We start from the raw sequence: 24,095 nt of genomic DNA, 5'->3' as shown, positions 1-24,095 counted from the left end.
AAGAATGGATCTGGAAACCCGTGGTTTAATAGGGCCCCAAATATATTGGAAGACCCGGGATTGAATAACTCTATGATAATATGATGGGACTGCTATCGGGAGGACTCTGTAAAGATAAAGTAATTTAGGGAGCAGGGACATCTTAACGGCAGCAACTCTGCCCATCCAGGACACACACAGGGGTTTCCAAGATTCTAGTAAAGACGATAGCTGTGTCAACATGGGGAGGTAGTTGGACCGAAAAAGGAAAGCTGGGTCACCCGTCAGCTTTATGCCTAAATATGGCAGGGAGACAGTGGACCAGGTGAATGGGAAATATTCTTGGAGGTGAGCAACCTCATCATCATGGAGAGACACATTGAGAGCCCGCGATTTAGATTGATTAACTTCTAGACCTGAGATTTTAGCAAATTTATCGAGAATTCGTAGTAGACTAGGGAGGGTTAGACGGGGGGAAGTTACAAATAGGAGAGCGTCGTCTGCAAATAGACAAATCTTGTGAGAGGTAGAGGCAATTTCTAGTCCCTTAATTTCAGGGCTGGACCTAATCAGGGCAGCCAGTGGCTCTATTGCCAAGGCAAAGAGTAGAGGGGATAGGGGGCAGCCTTGCCTAGTGCCCCTACCAATTTGGAAGCTATCAGAGCGGAACCCCGAGTATTTGACATATGCCTGTGGGTGGCTATAAAGGGAGCCCATCCATTGTAAAAAATGTGGGCCGAAACCCCATCGGGAAAGTATAAAATTTAGATAGGGCCATGAAACTGTGTCAAAAGCTTTCCTGATGTCGAGGGACCGCAGGTGCATGGGGATTTTACGGCTTCTAGCAACATGTTGAAGCAGGACCACTCTACGAATGTTATCGCTAGCTTGGCGGCGGGGAATAAAACCCACATGGTCTTTGTGTATCATTCCTCCTATGATGGGATTAAGACGTAAGGCCATAATCTTGGCTAATATCTTGATATCTAAATTGAGTAGCGAGATAGGTCTAAAATTGGACCAGATTGTATTGTCTGAGTTGGGTTTGGGTATCATCGCTATAATGGCTGTCAAAGTGTCTCGGCCAAACGAATGCTGTTGCAGGATTGCATTGAAGGCTTTAGAGAGAAGTGGGGCCAAGGTAACAACACATTTTTTATAGTAATTGCTCGAGAGTCCGTCTGGACCAGGTCTCTTATGGGGCTTAAGGGTTTTTATAGCCGAGATGACCTCCTCTACCGTTATAGATTTATCCAAAAGCTCACGATTGGAGTCCGACAAAACTGGCAAGGAGATGTCTTGGAACAAAACTTCAGCTTCAGCCGATGAGAAAGAAGATTGGGCCTTGTACAATTCTTCTAGTTTCCGACGGAAAATCGCTAAAACCTTAACAGGGTTGCTAGTAAATGAGTTCCTATCCGTACGAAGCCGGATAGGGACATGGGTTTTATCTGGACGGCGGAGGCGTAGTGCCAGGAAGGTGTCAGGTTTGTTGGCCTTGGTATAAATGGTGTGGGCGGACCTGCGGATGGCCTTATCTGCCGACTCGGCCAGCAACAGGTCCAAGTCCACCTTGGCCCTTTCCATAGCTATCCTATGGGGCTCAGAGGGGGAGGATTGAAACCGGAGGAAGCATTGATGAAAGTCGTGTTCTCGTTGGGCTAGCTGTAATTTCCTATCACGATTTAAGTGGGTCGACACGGAGATACACTTACCCCTAATTACTGGCTTGTGCGCTTCCCACAGGAGAACTGGGGAAATTTCAGGTGTGGAATTGTGCTTAAGATATTCTGTCAAGGCAATCTGGATATCAAAACAATAGGACTGGTTAGTAAGGTGGGCTTCATTCATACACCAGGTGCGATCTTTAGAGCGTGGGATCAAGGACGAGACTGAGGTTAATACTGCACAGTGGTCAGACCAGGTAATAGGCTGGACAGTGGAGCTAAGCAAAATAGGAGAGGAGGCAACCGATACAAAAATATGGTCAATCCTAGAAAATGACTTATGGGGGTAAGAATAAAATGTGTAGTTTTTCTTGGTTGGATTACATTCCCGCCATGAGTCAAGTAAGGAGGCCTGTTGAAGAAGTTTCCGAAAACGCAGAGAGGGAGAGTATTGATCAGGAGCATAAGGGGATTTGTCTAGGTGGGGCTGTAGTATCAGATTCGAGTCACCGCATAAGAACAGAGTGCCCTTGCAATGAGAACGTAGGACCTGAAACAGGTGTGAAAAAAAGGGAATTGGGTTGGTATTTGGGGCGTAATAGGAAACAAGAGTGACCTCTACTTCTTGGAGCAAACCAATCAATATAATGTAGCGGCCTTCAGGGTCTTTTTTTTTGAATCAAAAAGCAAGTTTATTGTATACAGATAGGAATACAATCATATAATTGTACACAGACAGATCAACATTATTTGCAGTTTACAGGGAAGAATCAGGATATAATCCTATATCCAACATATCCATAAACAGTACAATCATGAGAAAATGTTATACTTTACAGTACTGCATGTCATATGTAGCATCACCCTGGGAAACGTAATCTGACTGTGTGCAGATGCATCCGACTGCAATCTCAGGAGGTAAAAGAAAGTGAAATAAACTAAAGTTGGAAGGAAAGGGAGGAGGGTAAATAGGAGAGAAGGAGGAAAGAAAAGAGAAGAAGAGGAAAGAAAAAGAAAGAGAAAGAAAGAAAAAGAAAGAAAGAAAGAAAGAAAGAGAAAGAAAGAAAGAAAGCTGTGGACCTCTATCGTATTCTCCGTGCCTTTTTAGGTTCTCCAATAAATGATGTAGCATGTTCCTCTCTCTCTCCCCACCCGCAGCACCATCACACTCCCTTTCACTAAAGTAAGATACTCTATCCCTGTAGCAATCTGTCTCTCACCAATTGCAAGGGACCCAGTCCCGGTACATCCAACCATGGCTGCCACATAGAGTAAAACTTTTTTAAGGCACCCCGGTGTTGATATGTTAGTTTCTCACGTATTAAAATACTGTTAGCCTGTTTCACCCATTGCGCACCCGTTGGTACCCTAGGGGTGATCCATAGTTTAGCAATCTCCTTGCGGGCAAGATAAAGCAGTCGTAGCACTGCAGTATGGCCATTTGGTGACAGGTCAGGTAGTTCCAAGGCACCAAGGAGGCAGACCACTGGGTCAGTAAGAACTGGTATCTGAAACACCTGAGCTATAGTATCCAGAACAGATTTCCAATACCGAAATAGTTTGGGGCACTTCCACATCATATGCAGCAGATCTCCATTTTGTGCGGTGCATTTAGGGCACAAGGGGGTGTCTCTAAAGCCCCACTTGTGTAGCCTAGCCGGGGTCCTGTACACCCTGTGTAGTAGATATAAGTGGGACAGTCTCTGGGAAGCAGAGACTGAGACTAAGGGGGCAGATGTCAGACACAACTCCCAGGTTTCCCCGTCTATAGGTCCCAAGTCACGCTCCCACCCACGTCTACAAGGAAGTTTACTGGCATCATGTGTATGTTGAAGTAGCCTTGCATAGACCCGTGAAATCATGCCATTTCTATCCTCCGTGGAGAGCACATCTCTCATCAACGGGTGTGCTGTCACAACTAACGGGGAGAGTCTACTCTCGCACTGTACTGCGTGTCTCAACTGTAGATATTGATAGAATTGAGTGTTATGTAAGCCAAAGTCCTCTTTCATGGCAGCAAAAGTTTTAAAGACATTACCAGAGAACAACTGGGTGACGTAATGTATCCCAAGAATTTCCCATGAGCCGAAGCCCTTCAGAATAAAGAGTTCCCCCAGGTATTTATTTCTCCAGATTGGAGTGAACTGGCAGATTGATTTAAGTTTAAAAATACTTCTCACATACTTCCATAGTTTGTTCAACAGGCCTATTGTGGGAAAAGTATCAGGGAACTGGGTAAGACCAGCCTCCAGATACACCAGAGCCGGGAGAGCCGAATCCACCGGGACCATCAGTGACCTAATCGGGTCAGAGCTATCTACCACTCCCCAGTTGCCAAGATGTTGGAGTTGCGAGGCTATAAAATAGAATCTAGAGTGTGGGACTGCTAAACCCCCCTGGTCTTTTGTGAGCTGCAGTGAGTGTAGACTAATACGAGGTGATTTACCCCCCCAAATTAATTCCCTAAACTGAGAGTCTATCCGAGTAAACCATCTATGAGTGATCCAGATTGGGGAATTGTGAAAGATGTATAGGAGCTGAGGCGCCCATACCATCTTAATGAGGTTGACCCTACCAGTCACAGATAGTGGCAACTTCCTCCAGGCTGAACATTTTAGGCGGAGTTTCTGTAGCAATGGTGACAGGTTTTTGTCTAGGTAGTTAAGCGGGAATGGCGTGACTTGTATGCCCAAATATCGAAATTCATCCACCACAGCGATGTCCCTTGCGCACTCAGGCAATGGACCCGGCAGGGGATCTAAGGGCATAAGAACAGATTTGTTCCAATTGATAGTGAAACCCGAGAGCTGACCGAAGCCAGCAATCAGGTTCATGACATTTTGTAGAGAGTTGTCTGTGTCTCCCAGGTATATCAGAGTGTCATCAGCGTAGAGGGAAACCACATCTTTCCTAGGCCCTCTCTGAAACCCCACTATGTCCTGCATGTGCCTGATATGTATGGCCAATGGTTCGAGAGCCAGGGCAAACAGCAGGGGCGACAAAGGGCACCCCTGCCGAGTGCCCCTAGCGAGATGAAAGGGTTCTGATACTTCCCCATTGATGCGCATTCTCGCCGTCGGGGAGCTATACAGGAGCTGAACCCATTTCAAAAATGTGGGCCCCACCCCAAACCGAGCCAGGACCTCCCAAAGATAGGGCCATTCTACGCTGTCGAACGCCTTGGCGGCGTCCAACGATAGAACCGCCCTGTTACCCACATTATCTGGGGGGATTTGTAAGTTCAGGAAGAGTCTGCGCAGATTCTGTGAGGTAGACCTCGTTGGAATAAATCCAGACTGATCCCTGTGAATCACCTTTTGTATACATTTCGCCAACCTGCTAGCCAGAGCCCTGGCCAACAGCTTGACATCACATGTCAGAAGCGAAATTGGCCTGTAGGAGTCCGGTGACAAGGGTTCCTTACCGGGCTTCAGCAGAACCACCACAAGGGCCTCATTCATGGATGGGGGGAGGAAACCTGTGTCAAGTGCATGGTTATAGACCTTGAGTAAAGCAGGGAGGAGTTGGGTAGCATATCTTTTGTATACCTCAGATGGTAACCCGTCCGCCCCTGGGGCTCGGCCGTTTTTCGAGTGTGCCAGTGCTTCTAGTAGTTCCTCCTCAGTCAGAGGGGCATTAAGTAGAGCAACATCTGAGGCAGACAAAGACGGAATGGGGTATTTGTCTAGGAACGAGTGGATTTCGTCCTGAGTGGGATTAACTTTGGAGGAATAGACATCCTGAAAAAAAAGTTTAAAGGCCTCTATAACTTCTTTAGTTGAGTGGCAAGGGGACCCCGCGTGATTCGTGATCGACGCAATGTAAGATGATGACTGTTGTGATCTAGCGAGTAATGCTAACATATGGCCTGTGTTTTCACCTTCTTCAAAGTGACTCTGTTGTAGGAAAAAGCGTTTATTTTCAGCCAACTGCATGGACAGGTCTTTAAGTAAGGTTTGAGTCGCTAACCACGATCTTCTATTATCGTCTGTGGGGTCTGCAATATACTTGGCTTCAGAGGATCGCACCTCCTCTAACACTGACATTTCCCATTGCTTTGTAGACGTTTTAACCTTGGAGATTTCCCTAATAAATTGGCCTCTTAGGAAGGCTTTGGTCGTATCCCATACCACGTCTAATGCTGCAGTGTTCAAGTTTCGTTCAAGAAAATTTGTGAGGAGTTCCGGGATAGGGTCAGGATCTGGGATAAGTGATAGCCAAAAGGGGTTGAGCTTCCAGAGGGTGTTACCCCTGCGGGCCCCACACCTGATGTCTATTGAAAGTGGGGAGTGGTCCGATACCTGTCTGGGGTGATATTGGGAAGACTCCAACATTGGTAAAAGCAGATCATTCCCCAAACCTAGGTCAATTCTGGATAGACATCCAATAGAGGCAGACTGGCAGGAGTAAACTTTGGCCTCTGGATTATAGACCCTCCAAACATCTGTGAGACCCATTTCCGCCAGTAAACGGGCAAACGGAGTAGGCCCACTCCCTCCCTGCCCCCCCACCCCTCCCCGCGCAGACATCCTATCCCTAGCAGTATCTAGACAATTATTAAAATCCCCGATCACTAATACAGGTATACCCGTAAAGCGGGCCATGAAGTCAGTCAATATCTTCAATATGCTAGATGAAAAAGGAGGGGGAATATAAATTCCAGCCAAAATGCATTTGGTACCGTGTATACAACATAAGATAAAAATATACCTTCCATCCGGATCAATTTGCGTTTTCAGGGCAGTGAACTGTGTGCCCTGCTTGACCAGGATACTCACCCCCCTCGAGTACACTGAGAAAGTGGAATGAAATTGGTGGCTAAATTGCCTTACCGCAAATTGGGGCGTGGAGGTCGGGGGGAGGTGAGTCTCCTGCAGACAAATAATATCAGCAGCTATCCGCCTGATCGTGCGAAGCACGGCCAGGCGTTTAACCGGGTTGTTTAGTCCCCTTACATTCCAGGACATAAATCTAGTCAGTGCAGCCATTGTAGTATAGGAACAGGTAAAACATGTATGGGAATGATAGTACTACAGTGCTGAGTAGCAGGACAGTAGTGCAGACCGGCAAGGAGAACATGGACCCGGACAGTGCATGCGATACATGCGACATTGGTAGCAAAAATAAGGCAGAGGACATCATATAATAGGTACTTGAGGTAGTCACAAGAGAGAGGACAAATTCAGGGTGTGGTCGGAACATGACGGGTAGAAATGGTCCCACAGCAAGGGTGTCCAGTAGGTGAAAAGACAGTAAAAGGGAGAACAAGGTCATATAACCATAGGCCAACATGGCCAAACTTATGTGCCCGTAGGCGAGGTGGGGCCTAAGCCAGATCCACATGGGGGCAACAGTGGAAGTGCACCAAAGCGTTCAAACTTCTCAACAGCTAAAACGAATAGCCCAATTAGTGGAGTGTGGATTAAGCATCAGCAGCTTCTCCGCCTTGGAACAAGAGCAAACAGGTATTTATCAGTAGTAATTGAATCGGTGTATCACCCATCCTGTTGAGCGCGGCGTTGGATACGACCATCCCGGAGTGAGCGTTCCTCTCTGTCCAGCCATTGTGCGGCTGAAGACGGAAGGTCAAAAAAGTGAACGGAGCCCAGCGCTTCTACCCTTAGTTTGGAGGGATATAGCATAGCATACTTTATGTCCAGAGCCCTGAGACGGCGTTTAATGTCTATAAACTTAGCACGTTGCTTTTGTAACTCAGCTGAGAAGTCAGGGAAACAAGAGATTTTTGCATTATCTATCTTCATGGCTTCAGGTTTGAGCCTGGCATTGCGTAGTATAGCATCTCTATCCTTATAATGGAGCAGTTTGAACAGAAAGGGTCTTGGAGGGGCCCCCGGTGGCAGAGGCCGGGAAGGCACTCTATGTGCTCTCTCAACTGAGAATAATGGAGTGAAAGCCTCTTTGCCAAAAGCAGTCACCAGCCAATTTTCAATAAACTCGACAGGGTTCTTTCCTTCAGCTCTTTCAGGCAAACCCACCAGCCTCACGTTATTCCTTCTCATTCTGTTCTCTAATTCCTCTAAACGGGATGAATGCTGAGTAAGGAGATGGTTGTTGTATGAGAGATCCCTTTGCATGGGGGCCATGTCATCCTCTATGGAGCTTATCCTGCCTTCTACAGCAGAGGTTCTTTCCCTCAATTTTTGTGCATCTTGCCTCAGAAATGTTATTTCAGCCTTAACCCCTTTGATGTCAGCAGTCAGGGCAGTTAGGGACGTATTGCATGTGTTAATAGCTGCAAAAATGTCTCTGAGTGAGGGCTCATTATCAGAAGCAGGACTGGGGAGAGACTGCGGCCTAGTGGGGTTGCCATTAGGTGTACTCACGTCACTCCATGTGAATTCCGGGCCTCCGCCATCCTCCAGGGGGACAGTATCGTCCGCATCGGATGAACCCCCGGATCTCTCGTTCTGCCTCTCTGGGTAAGTGCCGGGATCTGTAGCCAGTACTCTGGAAAAGAGCCTCTCCGCTCCATCCCTGTGCTTTTCTTTGGCGGTGCGGGAGGCCTGCGCGCCATCTTGGATCGCCATGCTGTCTGCGGTCCGGGACGTAGTTTGCTTCCTATTCGCCGACATCCTCCTCGGATCTAGGAACGGAGGGCACCGGGGTGGTCAGGGCTCTGTTCTGAAGCGATCGGGCTTCAAAACCAGGCAGGATGGGTGCTGATAAGGATGGATGTCAGGAGATTCGGCGGAGCGAGCTGAAAGTGCGTCCGGTTACATCAGCTGCCTGGCCACGCCCCCGGCCTTCAGGGTCTTTAATTTCTGAGGTCACTGTAAAGGGGAGTGAGTGATGTAGGGCAATAAGGACACCTCGGTGTTTTGTACTAGCTGAGGCAGTAAACACCTGAGGGTATTTAGGGCTAAAATATTTTGGAGTATTGCGGTCAGAAAAATGAGTTTCCTGGAGGGCCACTATGTCAGCCTTCAAGGAGGCAAATGTTTGAAACGCCTTAACTCTCTTGTTTGGAGAATTTAGGCCCTTGACATTCAGGAAAATAACATTCAGGGGGGCCATTTAAGGCTGAGAAGATTACTATACTGAGGCCTCACCAGGGGACCCCGACCACGCCGACAGGGGAAGAGAAGAAAGAAGAGAGTAGAAAGGTGAGACAAGGAGGAGGAAGAAAGGGAAGGGGAGGGTTCGTAGGGCAAACCAGTAAACATCAGGAAGGGTGAGAGTCAAACTCTGTCGCCTGACCAAATAGTGCTCCGATCACCGGCCAGCCAGCCAGCACGGGGGTGGGTGCACCGTAGAAAGGGGGAGCAATGACTGCTCTCCGCCACAAACGGGGGATATAAAGATTGCGTTTAATATGAATACGTGAAAGGAATAACATACAGTAACTTTAAAACAAGCATATTCCTAACAACAAAAAGTAAAAAACATAAATGATAACTTACGTAACGTTTTCAGACTAAACCGAGGGTGTGTTTGGTTAACACTTGCAGTGTATATAGCGTCGTATAACAGAGGATAAGTACCTGGTCCTAGACCTGGGTATTAAAATACCCCATTCTCTCAGGGGGACACTCAAGGGTGTAGCGGGGTAGGGAAGGGAGCATGGGCGAGGGAGGGTAAGGGAAAGTAAAGGAGGATATGGGATTTTGGGGGCTGGGAGAGGATCTAGGGAAGGTTAAGGTAAGTCGGGAAGGGTGGGGAAAGGAGGGTGGGAGGGGGAAGCATTATTCCTGAGACATAAGTCCTGTGGGGGGACATAATGTAGAGCACATAGTAGGAACCAGAAGGTTCCTGATGGTGAACCAAACAATCAATAATAACTTTAAGACTGGAACTATACCTGTGGTAATAGGGTTGTATTTGTAACACACATAATGCATAGGTATAGCTTAAAATGAACCTGGTAGGTGAGTGCAAAAATGTGTCATACTCACTCCAGGCCACAAAAAGTCGCGGCCCGAGGCGAGCAGACTCAAAACTAAATGGGGAACATGCCTGAATATATATGTATATATAACAAAAAAAAAAAAAAAAAGAAAAAATGGTAGATAGCAAAAAAAATAGAGGACTGGACCTGAGCAACCCCTGCAGGTTCCACAGGATTGTAGTAGCCTCTCTCCGGGAGAATGGAGTGGAGAACCAATGCTGGCAGACTCTCCTAGCTTCAGCTTGATCTTCCGCAAGTGGAACAGTGCAGGGCAACAAACATCATCTGAATATTAGTTCAGTTCGGCACTGGGGAAGAAAACAAGATACAACGAAAAAAAAAGAAAAGGAAGGGGAGACCTGCAAGAAAAAAAAAATGAAGTTTAAACAAGCCTCTTCAGCGAGGCGAATACAATTGACGGTCAGGAGCTCCATCTCTGGATGAGAACCTGCAGCTGGGGTTTCATCGCCCGTCTCCTAGCGATGGTAAGGGGAGCCAGATCAGAGAAGAGCTGATAGGTATGGCCCTGGAACAGGAGGGTATCCTTGTTCCGTGCAGCAGCAAGCAATTGTTCCTTCGTGCAAAAGAAATGCAGCTTGATGATAATGTCCCGGGGGGGGGGGGGGGGCCATCTTGTTGGCGGCGGGTTAGGGCCCTATGGATCCTATTGAACTCCAGGCGTTCAATTGGGATGGAGGGTGCAAGCTCTTGGAACAAGGCTGTAGAGAAAGATTGCAGGTCATCTACAGTTTCAGGGATGTTGCGGATACGCAAATTGGACCTGCGCGAGCGGTTCTCGGCGTCCTCCAAACGAGAGAGAAGCGTGGCGTTCTCACGGAGAGCCGCCTGCTCTTGGGCCTGTTCCTGGAGAGTTAGTTCAATGTCATCCACCCGAGATTCGAGGTCTGATGTACGTTGACCAAGCTCTCTGATTTCCCGGGACAGCCTATTGGTGATCTGATCCGAGGTGGTTTTGAGCGCTTTGTGAAGCATGGCCTCCATATATTTAAAGAAGTCCCCTTGTGACATACCTGATGGCGGTATAGTAGATGATTTACCGGGGTGTGCTTCGATGTCTTCATCGTCCTCACTTTCAGCACGGGTGGATCTGTCTGGTGAGGCCGCGAGCTGCTTAGCCAAGGCCTTCGCCGCCATCTTGGACGAGGCGCGGGCCAAGGCCTCCTTAATGGGTTTAGGCTTCGTTTTGCCTCGATGTCCGGTCAGGACCATTCCGGGAGGTGCCTGGTGATTACCGGAGAGGAGTGCTGGGAAGAATGGGGTTGCTGGGCGGTCCAGACCGTTAGTCAGAGCCCGTTGTAGTGGCGGGGAGTGCGGAGCTCTAGAAGGACACGTCTTCCATCACGAGCTTCGCGCATGCGCCCTCGCCAATACCATTTTTATTAAATTTGCCCGTACTACCACTGACAATGGGAGCTTACACCAGCTATTGCATTTCTCCTTCTGTTTTTCCAACAGAGGGCCCAGATTCAACTGAAGGTACTCTGCCGGGTCTGGGCATACCACCACTCCCAGATACTTAAAGATTTTAGTTATCATAATCTGTTCTGCTCCAGCTAGCAGGGGTTCCTTTAACTTATCTAGGGGCATTAGGGTTGATTTAGACCAGTTGATGGTAAAACCTGAAAAACGTCCGAAGTCCCCTATTATCCCCATCACTGCCTGCAATGAATCTGCTGAGTCACCTAAATAGACAAGCGCGTCGTCCACATACAGCGATATTTTGTCTTCCCTCTGGCCCCTACGAAACCCCACCACCTCTGTAGCGGTGCGGATCAAAATGGCCAGAGGCTCGACCGCTAGTGCGAACAGCAATGGGGACAATGGGCACCCTTGCCAAGTCCCTCTTTATAAGTCAAATACAGGGGTGAGATTATTATTAATGCTCTGGGTTTGGAATAAAGCACCTTTACCCATTCTATGAACCTACTCCCCAATCCAAATCTTGCCAGGATCTCCAGGAGGTAGGGCCACTCCACACTATCGAACGCCTTTGCGGCGTCCAGTGACAGAATGGCCCTACCCCCCGGGTTATCCACCGGCACCTGTAGGTTCATATATAATCGCCAGATATTGTCTGCCGTAGAGCTATTGGGTATAAAACCCGACTGGTCCAAATGTACCAGTTTGTCAATTACCCGGAATAAGCTTATGGCAAAAAATTTTCCAGGAGCTTTACATTTGCATTTAATAAGGAGAAAGGAGTCCAACAGGAGCCTATCTTTTCCCGGCTTTAATAATACAATGATTATTGCCTCCTGCATGCTGTCTGGTAAAATACCTGTTTCAGCTACCTCTTGCAAAGCCTGTAAAAGAGGTGTTAAGAGAATCTCTTCATAATGTGAATACACCCCCACCGGTATACCATCCGGTCCTGGGGACTTATAGTACGGGGCCCCTTTCAGGGCTTCCTTTAGCTCCATCAAGGTTATGGGTGAGTTTAACATTTCCCTCTCTACCTCCAAAAGCTGTGGAAACTGGCAGGTTTGTAAAAACACGGCCATATCCGTTGGACTATAGCTGGTTTTAGAGGAGTATAGGTCCTTGTAAAATTGTTGAAAGTCCTTTAGAATTTCATCCCCAGAAGTATGCATCTCCCCAGTTTTGACCTTTATTGCTGAAATATTGGAGGATTCCCGCTGCTCCCTAGCTATAAGGGTGAGAAGCCGGCCTGTGTTTTCCCCCTCCTCAAAATAACTTTGCTGCTGAAAATATCTGCTCTTCTCTGCTGCAGATAAAAGGACAGAGTTATACAAAGATTGCACCTCTATCCAAGAGTCATGTTTAGCTTGAGAGGGGTCTGCTACCAGTGCCTGTTCTCTAGCCTTCAATTCATCCCGTACCTTATTCTCCCATTCCCTGGAGCGAGTTTTTATACCCGATATCTCTTTTTGATAAGGCATCCCCTCAGAAATGCCTTAAGTGTGTCCCACACTGTCACTGCGCTGGCGGATCCCCTATTAAAGTGTAAAAACTCCTGTACTGCCTCTCTGATTCCATCCATTGGAGGAAGCAGGGTCAGCCAGTATGGGTTCACTTTCCATAACGGGCGGTCCGATGTAACAGCGACATTGAGCCGTACCCAGAATGGTCTGATATTAAGCGTGGCTCATAAGCCGAGTCTTCTACCTGCATTAACACTTCATTAACACCTCATTTCCCAGACCTAGGTCTATACGGGAAAGACCACTGTGCGTGGCAGAGTGGCATGAATAGCATCTGTCATCCACATGCCTCTCACGCCAGACATCATGGAGTCCTAATTCAGAGATCAGGGAGGCGAAGGACGTTTTACCAGTTATCCGCCTCACCACTCTGGGTAAAAAAGATATTCTATCCAAATCCCTATCCAAAGTTTTATTAAAATCACCCAGGGCTAGTACTGGTACATCTGGGGATGAGGCCATAAATTGCGCTAGATTTCTAAGTGGCGCTACTGTAAACGGTGGAGAGACATATATTGAGGCAATGATACACAAAAGACCGTTCATTTTACAAAGCAAAAAAAACATATCTGCCCTCTCTGTCCACCTGTTGTTGGATACATTCAAAAATAACATTAACTGAAATCATCACACTTACTCCCCTAGAATAAGAGGTGTGTATAGAGTGGTATTGTATTGGATATTTACGTGAATTCAACAGGTGGACAAAGTCGGGTCTCATATGCGGTTCCTGCAAACAAATTACCTGGGGTTTCATTTTATCAAAGTATTTAAACAACACCTTTCTTTTAACCTTATCCCCCAGGCCCCTGACATTCCATGTCATTAATACTATACCCTTTTTATTCCTATTAACCATTATCACGGACGGGGAGACAGTTATATACATTTCAATAGACAATAAGAAGATCCTTATATTTACATCTCTAGTTTGTATTCCCACTTTATATATGTGCAGAGCACATTATCCTTCAGTTTCATAGGCAGCCATGCATGTCACACTTTGTTAACAGATGGTATAGCAAACTGCAGAGGTTAATACCTCCGTAATTTATACCAAAAGGGACATAATCATTGAGTAAAATTAATCTAAATTAGCCATAGAAGATGGTACAGTCAGATGTCATACTGAAAACATATTTTTCCTTTCTAAAAGCAAGAATTATCTAACACAATAAAAGTGCCTGTTTTTTTATTATTATGTATAGCAATGCTTCTGTGTACAGTGGCATTATAGGGAATGACGACATTGATTTTTTTTTATATAACTTAATTTTATTATGTTTTTCCATTTAATGATACAAAGCAGAGTCAATTGGGCATACCTTGGCCCAAGTGAGATATAAACCAAAAATTTAAGAAATCAGAATAGCCTTACAACCTGATGGACTCGGCTCAAATTAAGTGGATGTCATATGGCATAAAATGTCTTTATATGAACGATCAGTACCAACTGGGAGGTTCTTTATGTAGTCAACATAAAAGCATAACTGTTAATCATAAGTAAGTGGATACCTTAGATTTGTTCCAATTCCATCAAAATCATGCGCCTGGTTATTCTTAAGATATCTACTTTTGTAAGTTATGGGCTTGCTGGCTCATCCATAATACCAATCCCTTCTTACTTGGGAATTGTTTCATCTATCTAGCTAATGGCCAGTTGTGCTTACTCAATATGTAATATATCCATAAAGGAGTAGTGTTGTCTCTGTCGTGACTATAACCAAAAGAAGCTGGATACAACCTAACTGGTAACAGGAGAGGCAAAGAGCACAGGAAATTCAGCTCTCAAGGATTCTGGCAGGATCAACATTAGGGTTTACATTTACTGTAAAGTGAACTTGTCAGCCATTCAATTTTTTGTAAAGTAATAGTTCAGCCTTAGAGCAGAAACTATAGGTTGCTGGATACAGTTACCCTTTTAAACTGGAAAAGTGACTATGGTTGCACGGTGTTAGCTCTACAATATTTAGAAGACATTATATTTAGACACAATGATTTTGGCACTGGTACAAATTAGTGAAGGGCTGGTATGTATGTAGTGCAGGGAAGTACAGGCTAAACTTTTAAGTACATTCAGTTTTGGATGGCTTTATCTTCTTCAGAGTCTCACTGTTGGCCAGTTTGGGCATTTGTCATTCTCATGGGCAAATAGTGAAGTGCAAGAGGTAGAAGGTGGACAAGTCAAGGTAGTTTATCCAGAGAGTGGTTCAGAATTTGCATATCAGGATGTTCTCTGGGATTTGGAGTTACTGTGGTACTCAACATAAATACCAGGGTTTCATGAAAGTACCTAGAGGTGTCAGCAGTTTCATGTTAAAATCAATTCACAGATTTTTGGTAACTTCAGGTAAATAAAAACGTAGAAGTTTCCTGGTCTGTTCATACTTGGAGTTACTTTATATATGAAAATTACTTGATATACTGTAAATTACCTCTGCAACCAAATTGGTAGGATTAGGTGCGGGGCCGATGGTGGTATGGTATAAACAGCAGACAAAGCAAAGCACAGTACTCCACAATGGGCAGTACTCCTGTTTTACTTAATGTAATAATGTTCACAAAGATACAAATGTTTCCGAGATGTGTTGGCCCCATTTATCAAGGTATTTTAAAATGCTATGTCAACTTTAAGATAGCGAGAGTCAGCTTGCCCCCAAACTCCTTTTTTTCTAACCGGCCTTGTAAAAGGAAATCTTTACTGATCTATATCTTTTTAACTAGAAAGTTTCAGTCCTGGTCAAAGTCAACAGTACAGGCAGTCCCCGGGATACAAACAAGGTCCTTGAGGTTTGTTCTTAAAGAGGTGTTCCAGCCTGGGGAAAATTATTAAAAGTCAGCAGCTACAAATACTGTAGCTGCTGACTTAATTTATGGACACTTACCTGTCCAGGAAGCCCGCAATTTCGGCACCCCAGCCGATCTTTGGATCAGCTGTGCGGTGCTACCGCTGCCATCTCCATTAGGGGAAACCGGCAGTGAAGCCTTTTGGCTTCACAGATGGTTCCCTACTGCGAATGCACGAATCGCGCTGTGCTTTGTAATTGGCTCGGCGGTGGAGGAAGGAGGAGGGGGCCGAACTCCTTCCGTCTCTGGAAGTGAAGAAGGGGGACCTGTAAAAAACAGGGTAGACCCATATGTGCAAGATAGTCTAGGAGAGGAGAATTCAAAAAGTTTATAGTGTTATTAGTCTAGGGCAGCTTGAGATGCTGGAGGAGGAGCCAGAAAATAGTTACTTGTAATCGTCTGAGTAAAAGAAGTGCCACCAGTGGCGCTATGAATTTTTTCTGTAGTCCCCTTAGAAGAACTGGTTAAGTTCTCCATATGTTCAATACCCTGCATTTGATTAAATCACTTTTATAAGGTGGGAGGCGAGGGCAACTTTCATAGAGTTGTGATGAGCGGGCTGCATTGACCAGATAAATAAGGTAAGACTTTTTTGATAGTTTAAAAGGAATATTGTTATAGTGAAGAAGAAAGATTCCTGGGTCCTTTGGTATACAGCGGTCAGTGAACTTTTGTATTATCGCATGTACCTGTGTCCAGAAGTCATGCAGACCCGGACAGGGCCAGAAAATATGTAACAGGTCTGCCTGTGAGGCATCACGTCGCCAGCAGGAATCCGGAATAGATGGATATATGGAGTGTAAAAGCTTATGGGTATGATACCAACAAGGCGCTAATTTGTATCCTGATTCTTGGTATCGGTTACTGATAGATGAATGAAAGGCCAATATTAGTATTTTGGAATGGGGGTGTGCGCTTAATATTAAGGCCACATTCCCATCGATCCAAGAACCTGAACATTGTTGTTGCTGTTTCAAACAGAGATTGGACGAGAATGCAAGAGCATGAGGAAAGGGCCCCATCACCTGACTTTCCTTCTAAAAGGATGTAAATGAGTTTTAAAAATGTTAAACGTTTGGCAGGGAGCATAGAAACGGGAACGTTAAAGGAGCCTAAAAGGTCCTAATAAGGAGAAGAAGGGGTCAGTTGATATTTGACTGGCAGTCCTCTAAATTTAATTTTGCATTGAATTGAGTTCCAGGACTCTATCCTGAGCAGTCAGTGTGCGGAATGAGCAGTCATGTGTGCCTGCAATGAAATCAAGGTTGCCCATTACAAGTAGTAATGGAGAGGAGAAAACAGCAACCCCATATGTAGTGAAAGCATGTCTAATATGTCCTGGTTGGGGCGATGGTCAGGTCGGTGAGGAGTTCTGATTTTGGGATTGATCATTGTGCTCCATAAAAGGGATATGGGAGTAAAGAGGGAAATGGGCTGCTCCATAGAAACCACTAGGTGGGGAGATATGGTACAGAAGTGTATGTGACCAGCACACCGAAGGGAAATTGCTTGGGGGTCAGGGTGAGGAGGTGGAGTGATTCCAAAACACTGTAGTGCAGCACCTCTCAAGAGACTGAAGATTCTCTACAGTAATAGATTAGCATCTAAGTGTAGCAGTATAAATATCTAAAATAGTACCTGAAATGGTATACATCTGTTGCTCAAGACAATTGGTTCTAAAACATGCAATAGCTTCAATATAGTCATACAAATTGCCAGTAAGAGGCAAGAAAGAGGTAGTGGAAAGAATATAACATTAACATATATCCATTAATTTGAGACACATGTTTTCAAACGAAATAACAGCATAGACCGTTAAACAGTCATTAAGTAACTAAGTATACAAATATGTGATTAATGTGAAACATCAACATAATAACTGATGTTCACCCATGTATTCCATTTGTCATCAAAGAGTAATCTAGTGGCTGATTTGTGTGAATAATACCTTGCCAAAACTGTTTTGGCCGCTAGTAATATGTGGATTAGCACTGTTCTATAGCTGAAAGTCGATGCCCAGGTGTAGAGTTGCAAGGCCCAAATCTGGTCTGGGTAATATTTCAGTTATGTCTGAGAGTATTAGGAAAGCTTTTCTCCAAAAGCTGGTAATGCTTTTGCAGGCCCAAAGGATATGGATTAAGGTCCCTGTTTGCCCACACCCTCTCCAGCAGAAGAGGGAATTGTCAGGTGAGAAATTGGCAAGTTGGTAAGGGGTCAGGTATCAGCGAGTGAGGAGCCTTTGGGTAAGCTCCCAGTGTTTGATGTCAAGAGATTACAGTGAATTGCTCTATGCCATTGTGTTTCAGAATAAGATTTTTGGAGGTCTATTTCCTTCTTGTGCATAGGGGAGGTTTTGATAAATTGTTTTTTGTTGGAGCACATTGTAAAATAGGAAAATCCCTTTTTGTGAGGTATGAGGGGAGGTCAGAAATTTCCATATTTCTTCTGAAATCCCTATGTTTGGTGGAGGGTGTTTTATTAGGAAACTTTTGACCCTACTGTATGTTAAACTAGATGTTTTTGGTAACCAATATTCTTTCATGAAAGATTCTGTAGACTTGAGGGTGCCATTTTGGTCATCCACCCTTTTTATGCTTGTTTCTTTTAATTTTCTGACTGAATTATAAGGTATAAGCAGTTCTAAAACATCTATTGGATATTGTATTGTGTGTATGTGGGACCCTTGAACTGGGTGAAGCAATATATAGATCTTTGAGTGGGTAGAAGAAATTAGTAGAGATTCAGAGGTTGCCAAGTATCTACTAGTAGGACATGGTGTAATCTGCCGGATTGAGTACAGCTAGCTTCAATATCTACCCATCGAGTATCTGGAGCCGCTGAAACCAGTGTCTAAATTGGACCAGCTATGATGCTTTGAGTTAATCTGTAAAGTCTGGGAGTCCAATACCGCCTGTTCTCCTAAGTTTGATAAGATGGGTATAGGCGCATCAAGCCTGTTTTCCATTCCAGAGGAAAGTGTGCAATATGGATCTCAAGGTAGAGATATATGTTAATGGCAATGGAATTGTCACTGTGCAATATATATAAGTATTTTGTTAGGATCTGCATTTTAAAAGATGCCAATCTCCAGACCCATGACAGCTCGATTTGGGACAGGCGCTTCACATTCTGCCATATATTCAACAGAAGGGGTTTGCAGTTAGCCTCTACTAGCTTGGCTGTGGTCACTGTCAACGTGATACCCAGATAGGGAATGCAGTCATCTGTCCAAATGTATGGTAGTTGGGTTGACAGATTTTTGCAAGTCTAAAATTTAAGATTTTGCAAAGTTCACTTTAATATATGATATGGAACTAAATGTTGTCATAACTTAGTGGGCAAATGGGTGTAAAACAAGGGGGTTGATCAATAGGAGAATCATGTTGTCTGCTAAATGGTTTATTACATGTGATTTGTGGTTAAAACTAAATCTCATGATGTGATGATGGGTTCAAATAGTTTCGGCCAGGGGTTCTAGAACACCAGATGTGTATACATAAGCCAAGGGGGTAGAATATAAGGCCAGGATTGCTGAGAGACCATACAACTAAAGCCAAATTTGGACAGGATCGCTGACATGTATCCCTATTGAACTCGGTCAAACTCCTTCTCTGCATTAAAAAATACAAAGCAGGAGTTTGACCCATCTCTGCATGGTCTATAATATTTATAATGTGCCTTGTGTTGTCAGAGGCTGGTCTTCCATTTGTAAAACCTAATTGGTCTGATTTTATAAGTGTAGGTAGAACATCTAGAAGACATCTGGCCAGTAGGGATGACTGCATGGAAAAGATCACAAACATAATGAGATAGCCATTGTGCCTGAACTGATTCAGGTGTCTCAAATTTTCAAGTTGTTACAGCAGTATTTGTCTTGCAGGTCCGCTATTTTAGCTTTAAGTGCGGATAGATCATCCTGATGTGAAACATAAGAGTCTATCAAAGCATTGAAGGAGGTGGTACCATTGCACATCTTGTCTTCTATGTGTCCAACCCTCTCCTCTAGTTTCTGGCTATCAGCATTACACTTGTAAAGGCATTACATCATATCGGAATGTAAGGAGGCATGCAATGAGAGCAGCATGTTTTTAACAGTGGTGTCTGATACTAGTTGTGTGGTCATGGCAAAGGCTGCTAAGGGATCAGGCCTTGATGGGTCTAAGGGAAGGGGGTGCTGGAATGTACTCACCTCCATAGGGGGTCATCATGAGGGTTGTCCATGTGGGGCTGCAACTTTAGTGGGCTACAAGTGGATGGACTGGATTTGCCAGAATGAGATTGGCCTCTTAATTTGCCCATATCTGTATTTTCCTTGGACTGCACGGCAGAATGTAGCACTAGAGTTCCAGGAGCAGCCACCGGTGTTTGGTCTCCGCCACCACTTTGTTATGGTCCCAGGTGCATGATGGAGAAAAATCAGAGCTTCTGCAGTGGTGGAACCAGTTTGTGCCGTAGTCTCTGCATACTGCCCGATCGGGCAGGAGCCAAGTCTGCCTTGGGGCTCTCAGAGCAGGGCCAGAGGAAGCCTAAGGACAGCCATAGATGTGTCGATGTTCGGAGAGCTGAGCAGAACTCATGATTCAAGCGGCCATCCAGCCAGTAGGTTGTCACCCCCCAAAACAAATGTCTTTGAACTACTTTTGAACAACATTTGTCAGGTCATGGAATGCACTTGTACGAATAGTTGTACATGCGTTCATTCAAAAATCTACTAGTGCATGGTCGGCTTTCCCCCATGTGACTATGATTTCACTTCAGATGGAAAGAATGCAGGGCAGGAGATGAGGCAAGCCTGTAATTCTAAATGTGAACAGAATTAAGAACAAAAATAAGTATAATTAACACCATTACACTAGATACTTCTACTGTTAAAGAAAAATTATGCTAGACTGCCACCTATCCAACTTATCATCTGTATCGTTTATCCTTCTGCTGCAGTGCTCTTTCAGTATTCTTTTCAATGTACTGGATATTTTCCCTTGATAATTTATGTCCTTTCCAAAGCTTGTTTGTAACACATTTCCATTTTTTATTGGCAGCTGTTTCTAAATGTTTTACCCCAAGACAGAAGCCAATGGATAACTAAAACGGAGGAGTTAAGAACAGGGTATAAAAAGATTAAGGAAATAGTAAGTGATATTTCTGCTATTATTAAGTGTTGTGTTAAAACTTTGTGTTTTTTTCCTGGGATATGTGGATGACATCCTGCTTGTCTTATTTTAGCATATAACAAATCCTCGAAAGGCTGCTGGCCAGCAGGACTTGATGATAAACAATCCACTGTCTCAGGATGAGGGGGTGAGTGATTTGTTGTTTTCAAAATTTAAAGTAGAACTCCAAATAACTTGAAAAAAGAGGTGCATATTCTAGCATAAAACCTCTAAATGCAAAGAACACACCTTTCTACAAACCTGACCTCACAGATCATGTAGAATTCATGCTCAAAAAGTATGCGTGTGAACCCTTACCTTGTAAAACAACCCATTTAGTTTTAAACCGAAATGAAAGGTAAAACATTTGTGATATATATATATATATATATATATATATATATATAGGGCCAGATCCACATACATGTAGAACGGCGCAGCGTATTAGAGATACACTACGCCGCCGTGTCTTACCTGGCTCTAAGTCGAATCCAGGAAGAATTTGCGCCGTAAGTTAAGGCGGCGTAGTGTATTTCTGGCGGCGGAATTCAAATCTGCGGGTTGGGGGCGTGATTCATTTAAATAAAGTGCGTCCCCGCACCGATTGAACTGCGCATGCTCCATTTCGAAATTTCCCGCCGTGCTTTGCGCGAAATGACGTCGCAACGATGTCATTTTTTGAACTTCGACGTGACTTACGTCCATCCCTATTCACGGACAACTTACGCAAAAAAAAATTCAAATTTTGACGCGGAAACGACGGCCATACTTTAACATGGCAAGTCTATGTATACGCCGCAAAATACCATCTTTAACTATACGCCGGAAAAAGCCGACTACAGACGACGTTAGAAAATGCGACGGCCGCGCGTACGTTCGTGGATCGTCATAAATCGCTAATTTACATACCCGACACGTAAAACGCCACCCAGCGGACGCCGAAGTATTGCACCTTAGATCCGAAGGCGTACAAAGACGTACACCTGTCGGATCTAACCCAGAAGCCGTCGTATCTTGTTTTGAGGATTCAAAACAACGATACGACGCGGGAAATTTGAAAGTACTTCGTCTGTGAATCTGGCCCATAGAATATACGCACAGTTGGGTCCATATATATTTGGACACGGGCACAATTTTCATACTTTTGGCTTTGTATACCACCAGAATACAATTAAAATGTAACAATCCTAATGAATTTAAAGTGCACACTTTTTTATTTGTATACACAGTCCCCCCATTTTTAGGGGCTCAAATGTAATTGGACAAATGAATATAATCTTAAATAAAATGTTAATTTTTTATATTTTGTTGAGAATCTTTTACTGGCAATGACTGCCTGAAATATGGAACCCGTGAACATTACCAAAGACTGGGTTTCCTCCTTCCTGATGCTTTGCCAGGCTCTAACTGCAGCTGTCTTCAGTTCTTTGTGTGTGGATCTTTCTGCATTTAGTTTTGCCTTCAGCAAGTGAAATGTATGCTCATTTGGGTTGAGATCAGGTGATTGACTCAGACATTGCAGAATATTCCACTTATTTTCCTTCAAAAGCTCCTGGGTGGCTTTTGCAGTGTGTTTTGGATCATTGCCCATCTGTACTGTGAAGCGCTGTCCAATCAACTTTGCTGCATTCGGCTAAATTTGGGCTAATCGTATATCTCTAAACACTGTAGAATTAATCCGGCTGCTTCTGTCACATCATCAATAAACACCAATGACCTAGTGCTGCTAGAAACCATGCATGCCCATGCCATCACGCTGCCTCCACCATGTTTTACAGATTATGTTGTGCGCTTTGGATCATGATGGTTCCAAACCTTTTCAACACTTTTTTTTTTTCTTCCTGTCATTCTGGTACAGATTAATCTATCCAAAGAATGCTTTTTCAGAAGTGGTCTGGCTTTTTTTAGATGTTTTGTTGGCAGAGTTTAATCTGTCTTTTCTATTCTTCAGGCTTTTGAATGGTTTGTACCTTGTAAGGAACCTCTGTGTTTGTCCTTGTGAAGTCTTCTCTTGATTGTAGATTTTGACAATGATACGCCCACCTCCTGGAGAGTGTCCTTCACTTCTCTGAAAGTTGTGAATGGGTTTTTCTTTACTTTAGATCCTGCGATCATCCACCACTGTCTCCCATGGACGTCCAGACCTTTTTAATTTTTCTGAGCTCACCAGTGCGTCGTTCTTTCCTCAGAATGTACCAAACTGTTGATTTGGCCACTCCTAATGTTGCTGCTTTCTCTCTGAGGGATTTTTTTTCCCTGTTTTTGAAGCCTTACAATGGCCTGGACAGCTCCTTTGAATGCATGTAGGTTCACAGCAATCGATTCCAAATGCAAATATCACAGTTAGAATAAACTCCAGACCTTGTACCTGCTTAATTGATGAAAAAGGAGGAAGGAGTAGCTTTGGATTAAATTGTCCAATTACTTTTGGTCCCTTGAAAAAGGGGGATGACTATTCTTAAGAGCTGTAATTCCTAAACCTTTCCACTGATTTGGATATACATACCCTCAAATTAAACCTAATAGTCTACACTTTCAGCCTATATATATATATATATATATATATATATATATATATATATATATATATATATATATATATATATATATATATATATATATATATATAATGACTTTTAAAAAAAAATAAGTTATCACAAAATATCTTCTTAGCTGCATAAGTTTCTTGGAGAGGTAGAGGCAAAGAAACTGTATACTGACCTTGGTAGCGGGCAGAATAGTGACCAAGTGGTTAGCATGTTTTCTCCTTGCAGCACTGGGATCCTCAGTATACATCCTGGGCAGAAACCTATCTGCTAGAAGGTTGCATTCTCTTTTTTTGCTGCACATTGTTAATCTACAGTGTACCCTCTCATAAACATTAATAACCAGTTAGATTTTAGAAACATATCCAACCCTTTTAGAGAATTGTGGCCAGAGGCTGATTAAGCCACATTTTTACAACTCTTACTGTAAAGAACCCTTTCATTCATTTAGAAAGGTAATTAGGTAAACACTTACTACAGCCAAGAATAAAGACGGGGCAAGAATAAAGAACTTTAGCACGTATTCTGCTGTAATAAGTTTTGGGGTGTTTAGATGAGGGTCACTGATGCCAGTTTTCCCTGCCACTTTAAAGCACCCAAATAGGTAGCAGGCACAGTAAGCCTCACTGTTGAACTACTGTATCTGAATTTCATAGTTGAAAAGACACCTTTCCAAAGTCAGTGTTTTCCCCTGGTATAGCTCCCTCGGGGTACTGCTGCCAATAAATTGCCATACACCATATCTGTTGGCAGTTAAATTTAATAGCCATTTTAGGACAAACACAATTCATCTTTCTATGAGAGCCATAGAGCAGGTCCGATGATGACTAGAATGTTTGATGAGTGCTTTTTTTTTTCCTACTCTCACAGTTTTAGGGGAAAAAAATAGCAAGAAGCATCATTCAGTGTTTGTTTTTGTTTTTTTACAATGCTGAGCACATAAAATGTGAAATGTGGTTGATATACAGTAGGTTACTGAATTTTGAACCTCACATTTAGCAGTACCTTAGTACATAAGCTGACAGTTCCACTACAGT

The 24,095-nt window shown here is 44.1% G+C and overlaps 1 protein-coding gene across 5 annotated transcripts in view; it reads left to right on the top strand.

The window, feature by feature from the left end:
- Positions 1 to 24,095, top strand: part of TBC1D5 (TBC1 domain family member 5) — a 723,038-nt gene that overhangs the window by 412,512 nt on the left and 286,431 nt on the right. For all 5 annotated transcript variants that reach the window (XM_040352961.1, XM_040352959.1, XM_040352957.1 and 2 more), the window contains 2 exons: positions 20,402 to 20,491; positions 20,586 to 20,660. In XM_040352961.1, the coding sequence (XP_040208895.1) occupies positions 20,402 to 20,491; positions 20,586 to 20,660 (165 nt within the window). The remainder of the gene's footprint in view (positions 1 to 20,401; positions 20,492 to 20,585; positions 20,661 to 24,095) is intronic.

Source organism: Rana temporaria, chromosome 5 (assembly GCF_905171775.1).
Source record: "Rana temporaria chromosome 5, aRanTem1.1, whole genome shotgun sequence".
Lineage (NCBI taxonomy): Eukaryota > Metazoa > Chordata > Amphibia > Anura > Ranidae > Rana > Rana temporaria.
This window is presented reverse-complemented; position numbering and strand designations above follow the sequence as displayed.